General features: G+C 39.5%; 2 protein-coding genes across 2 annotated transcripts in view; one reads left to right on the top strand and one right to left on the bottom strand.

Moving 5' to 3' along the window:
• The window catches only part of SARC_06686 (hypothetical protein), a gene marked incomplete at its 3' end in the record, with an annotated part of 20,039 nt that extends 17,048 nt beyond the window's left edge, over positions 1–2,991 (top strand). The window contains exons 24-28 of the mRNA XM_014299398.1: positions 693–810; positions 1,448–1,588; positions 2,052–2,169; positions 2,500–2,577; positions 2,984–2,991. Of these exons, the coding sequence (XP_014154873.1) occupies positions 693–810; positions 1,448–1,588; positions 2,052–2,169; positions 2,500–2,577; positions 2,984–2,991 (463 nt within the window). The remainder of the gene's footprint in view (positions 1–692; positions 811–1,447; positions 1,589–2,051; positions 2,170–2,499; positions 2,578–2,983) is intronic.
• Positions 2,992–3,675: 684 nt separating this feature from the next.
• On the bottom strand, positions 3,676–5,230 carry SARC_06685 (hypothetical protein; the record flags this gene model as incomplete). Its single annotated transcript, XM_014299397.1, has 4 exons — positions 3,676–3,687; positions 4,044–4,139; positions 4,655–4,903; positions 5,216–5,230. 4 exons carry the CDS (start codon positions 5,228–5,230, stop codon positions 3,676–3,678), a joined length of 372 nt encoding a protein of 123 aa, XP_014154872.1.
• Positions 5,231–5,908: the final 678 nt, after the last annotated feature.

The following is a 5,908-nucleotide window of genomic DNA, read 5'->3' as shown; positions in this document are numbered from 1 at the left end:
TCGTCGTCGTCGTCGTCGTACGTACGTAGTAGTAGTTATNTNTNTNTNTNTATATATATATATATATATATNTATATNTATNTAGTAGTATAGTAGTATATGTATGTATGTATGTATATATATATATATATATATATATATATATATATATATATATATACACATATATATTTATCTATATATGTATATATATATATATATATTAAGAATAGAAAACATCGTTGAAGTGCCCTCTTACCTGAGTGTGCTTTGACGATGGTGCCATAGATATTTGGCACGCTTATAGATCTTGCATTCTTAAAAGTCTTATCAATCGGAAATAGCTCAAAACAGACGCCTATTCTATTTAAATTAGCTATAATTAAACTTTGTCGATCTCAAATAGCCTAAACTGGCCAATGTTCACATACAAACGTAGTTCGCAGAGTTTCCCATATATATATATATATATATATATATATATACAAATATATATATATACAAATATACATATATATATATATATATATATATATAAATATGTAAGTGTATACATGTATATAAATACGATTGCCATCATCAGGCTGAGGAAATAAGATATTTTTTTTCTACGCGCAGCCTTACCCACCTACTAGTCACGTAAAGATGGACAACTTGCGTGGCTTTACGTATGGTCTCATAAATATACACACACCCGCACATATCATCAACAGCCTGATAGACATTGAGCAGCGAGTGACGCTGTACCGTGAAGCAGTGGTGTATGCACGTGCAGCTAAGGCCAGCCCAGAGGTGTTGGAGTTCATCTCAGAGGCCGAGGGTCGTGTCGACGTAAGTTTGGAGTCTCGTGAGGGACCTATGTTGAATTGTGCTGAGATCGTATATTATATATACTTACATATACACGTGTATCTATTTAATTCGATGGTTGCGCCCGTGCAGGCGTGTACTTTAAGGTCACTTGTCATTGCCTGTCTTGGTTATCGTGCTTGACGGGTGCACATGCCTATGTGTGAATACATATGCTCGTGTGTATATTACCATATATAAATGGCGGGTATGTTTCTGTTATCATCTGGTTTGCGTGTTCCGAGGATCCCACTCTTGATTTTTTGACAACACTAAATGCATTAATCCCAATCTTACGTTATACGTGGCATCGAGTTAAACTGTTTTCAGTGGAATCACCAGTAACCTTCAATGAGCAGTTAACTGCTCAAAGTTTATTCTACTTTCGGAGTTCACATACGAAGTATATTCTATATTGCATTTGCGTATTGAGGCATATTTGCAGCATTTTGCGTACCCACAGTAAGTGGCCCACAAATTCGTAATCCCAGTGCGCTGGAAATACCCAAACAATACTACGAGCAGAGCAGGAGTACTCGGCATGTATTTTTACTGAGAAATTTTTATCTGGCAACTCCCGAAAATAGCTGATTAATTATAATATAATCTCTTTTTGTAGTTGGCGGAACTACAAAAGTGCATCTCAAATAATCTGGACGACATCATCTACGATCTGCGATCAACAGAAAGCGACGGAGAACGCATGCAATACTTAGAAATAAAAGACCAACTACAACGGCTGTGCTACGGTATCTCGGAGGTATGTGCTCTGACTCTGATGACTTTTTACAGATGCCTTAGGTATAGACCATTAACAGTTGTCAAGTATGTGTCAGTGATACATGCATTGGGAATGTTGTTAAATTTTAGTCAACTACCATGGTGTTTGGACCATTTGTAAAAAGTGAGCAAGTGGATGATATCCAGTTCCACATCAAGCGCTTCGCGTCGGATTGTATGCCTTGCGATGACGTTGTTAAGTCGTTCACGTGTCGCAAGTGGGGTACCGAACTTCCCTCGTAATGCACGAATGCACAGCTAGTGCTACAGAAATGTTAAATTTCTTGAACAAACGTATAATTCAACGAGTTTATGATCTCGTGCGCATCTGATCCGCTGCTAGAGTAGGGCGACTTTTTATTTGTTGGTGAGCGTTTGTGTACAAGTGCGAAAACGTATTTTCAACTCACAAAAACGTGTATTGTCGCACGCTTCATGTACAGCTATACAACTTTGCCGAGCAATTAGAAATGACGGATATCCAGCTGCGCTTGATGCAGAGGGCTGGTTACCGTGACAACGAGAAGGTCATCAGCCACTGGAACAAAATTGTGGATGATGGTAAGCATCAAGTTTTCATTCCAGAGTCGTTCTGCAATACTTTGGTACATAATCTTTTATATGATTGCGTATGCGACTTTTCCGATCAGTACGTCCCTGTAGATTTGTGTGTATCTACTGTGTCGATATGAATATATCTTTATAAATGCTAGGCAACCTTCTGTTTCATACGATGTCAGTTATGTGCACTTACTCGTTCGAATGTGTCATATCCTTCATCTCTGCACACTGTCCTTGCATCTTAGTAAAATGGGTTGAATGTCTATTGCACTTCCCACTTCTCTAATCTCCACCGCACTTTCCTATTCACCATCCATCACTGTTTAACAGCGAGTGACTTCCAGTCGCTGCTAGAAACAATTAAGCACTTGGGTACCGCTTTTGGATCGTCCGAGTATTTTCCCTGGGGTATGTTATCTCTTGCTGTCCGCTGTCCTTCTGCGCTGCTTATACCTGTGCCTATGTGTATGTTAATATACACATGCATCCTTTTCACGCGTGTCGAGATGTTGCTGACGGGGCTCTGCTGCCCTTGTGGCATGATTCACATGTAGTATGTCGAACTGAATCTCATCAGCAGATCGTGCTTACATGCTACATTACCCTATTTTACTATTGTGTGACGCAAGCACCGTCATAACACGTGTATAATATATACTATATATATATATATATATAGTATATATATATATACTATAATATATATATATATATATATATATATATAGTAGTATATATACATATCTATATATATATATATATATATCCATACATACATACACACATACACACATACATACATGTTTGTATAAAGATATATAGATATATATATATATTTATATATATAGTACAAACACACACGCGCGTACACATATACCCGTCGCCATCAAATACATACATAGTCACACTCGCACACACACGGAGAAATACGCACATATGTACAGAACGAAACTAAATATATACAGAACGAAACTACATATATACAGAAGCATATATGTACGTGCATATACACATATGTACATAGAAACACGGACGCACATATTAAAATACATGGGACACACATACGGTAATAGATACACAAGCACACACACACCGGAATACATATACGTTCACACATACACCCACACGCGGAAATACGTTCATGTAGACGTACCTGTATCACGCACATGTGGCCCACGGCAGAGATCAATGAGAGTGCCGCAACGGTAGACGGTAGTGGTGGGGGTGTCCACTCGCTCGTTCAGGATGCGCACCTGACGAAGGTGGTCCACGAATTGTTGTTGGTGAATCGGATATAGAAAATGAACGCTATACTTATAACGTTATACTAATATTCGTACAGTTAGACTAATGACTGTTGGTGAATTGGACATAGAATAAGAACATTGCACGTATAACGTTAGGCTTACTTTGGTATTATTAGACTGATTACGCATCTGAATCGTTGGTGAATTGGATATGGAAAATGAACGCTATACTTATAACGTTATACTAATATTCATACAGTTAGACTAATGACTGTTGGTGAATTGGATATAGAAGAAGAACGTTATACTTATAACGTTATACCAATATTGGTATAGTTATACAGGTATTGCTTCTGGATTAGGATCCGTTACATATCAGCATTGCGGGTATTGTGCAAAAAGTTTCTTATTTTTTAAAGGTGTCATGAAGTACTCAACAACCAACGAAACTCAACCCAACTTCTGGGTGATAAATTGTGCACAATACTACAGACTTACAATCGGTGCCACAATCAACGGGCATAATATCAGACATGTGTTAAACTTTCGCGGGTGTGTGTGAGTACTACATACAGCACAGAGCAAATGGCTGGCTATTCAACGATGGTCCCGAAAATACATACGTACCTTGAATTTGTTGTACGCAAACATCTCCAGCAAATCCGCCTTGGTCATCTCCAGGCGCTCAAACTTCTGCTTCTCCTTGACTACACCCTCGCACACCTGCAGACGGGATGGGGTGCCGAAAAGGGGATACGCGTGAGCACAGCTGTACACACTCATTAGCACAAAGAGATCGACAGGAACGATGCTTTACGGACATGATAATTGTCAGTAGAGTAGCTGCTAGCTGGAAATAGTATGGTAGTGTAGTGATGCACCTTGGTATATTTGCCTATACCGATACATGCGACCATTCGCAATATATATTCGTATATTTGAGAGCTTATTGTCCTTGATAGCTCGTAGAAGTGTGCATGCTTATGATCCACTCTTCGCTCTAGGGAGCTCTAAAAAAATTCAACAGTTCAGTTGTATCCTGAGTAAGTGCAAACATACTTTACGCGTGTGCTAAGATGTACGAGGGTATGTAAGCAAAAGTATACCTGCATATCAATAACACTATATAGCATTTGCACATGTATTCATACACACGCAATTATATAAATATGTATATATTTGTGTATATATATATATATATATACAATATCTGCTCTCCACACAAACACCCATCCCACCTTCTCCATGCCGCTGTACTCCTCCTCCTTGACCGGATCCTTTTCGCTGTACATATCATAGTAGAACCCATTCTCGATAGGGGGTCCATAGCACAGACAACTACCATACACACGCTCTAGCCCTTCTCCAAGGATGTGTGCAGACGAGTGCCAGAACACCTGCTTGCCTTCGTCGTCATCGAAACTGATCAATTGTAGTTTGGCATCGCCTTCGAAGGGGCGGTCCAAGTCCCAGAGCTCACCGTTGACCTAAAAATAGTGCAATTCCGGGACAAAACGGGACAATAATTGAACGAGATAGAATACAATAACACAGATAGGCGTGTCGCAGTGGTGTTTGAAATGTGAAGTAGGTGACGCTGCTGTGATATGGTGTACATATCGACAACAAGGCGAGAATATATATGCACGCGATAGAAATATGAGGAATACTGCAGCTGTCTGTGTTGGTTCAGCTGATAGCTTTCATCTTAGCCGATATTCATATAGAAAATGACAAAACCATACAATAAATATTCATATACGTATTAAGTAAACAGGTGTATTGTCCACCTAGTATACCTTCGCACTCGCCATAGGCTTGGCCAGACCACACACACTGTCTAACGCAAAGGCTTACCTGTAAATCACTGGTACACAGCAGAGCACGCAGTCGAAATTGCACATTCACATACACGTTCACTCAGCTGCATATATACACCTACACAAGTAAACTCCCCAGTTTATAGGGAGAAGGTCTATCGCTTGACCCAAACCTTCCACTTTCACGTATGTTCAAGTGTATGTTTAGACTCATGAGATGTGAGACCCTGTGCGACTAGCCATTGGTTTGTATTACAAAAAATACTATGGCATATAAGCACCTGTAAGTTAATACCTCCCCGGCACGCTTTATAGACGCAATACAAAAAAATCTATAAATAGCACAAATCTCAAATCTATTTTGACGCGGTACAAAACAAAAATCTATAAATAGCACAAATCTGAATTCTATTTCAAATTTTGGTAGGTAGAACTCCATCTCGATAGGTAAGACTCACGTTGGCAACCACTGTACGGTCAGCCAGCCCCTTGGCAATGCCCAGGGCGACATCGAAGGGAGTGGTTTCCCAGCTCTTTCCGTCTACGGCTTTGCCATCGGGAAGCGTGATTGTAATTGGTTCTCTAGGCTTGGCTGTTCAGGGCAGAAAGAGTTTGGTAGAAAATAGTATGAGAAGCCAAAATATAGAGAAATACCTATAAATAGAAATATAT

The sequence above is a fragment of the Sphaeroforma arctica genome (genome assembly GCF_001186125.1).
Source record: "Sphaeroforma arctica JP610 unplaced genomic scaffold supercont1.488, whole genome shotgun sequence".
Taxonomy (NCBI): Eukaryota; class Ichthyosporea; order Ichthyophonida; genus Sphaeroforma; species Sphaeroforma arctica.
This window is presented reverse-complemented; position numbering and strand designations above follow the sequence as displayed.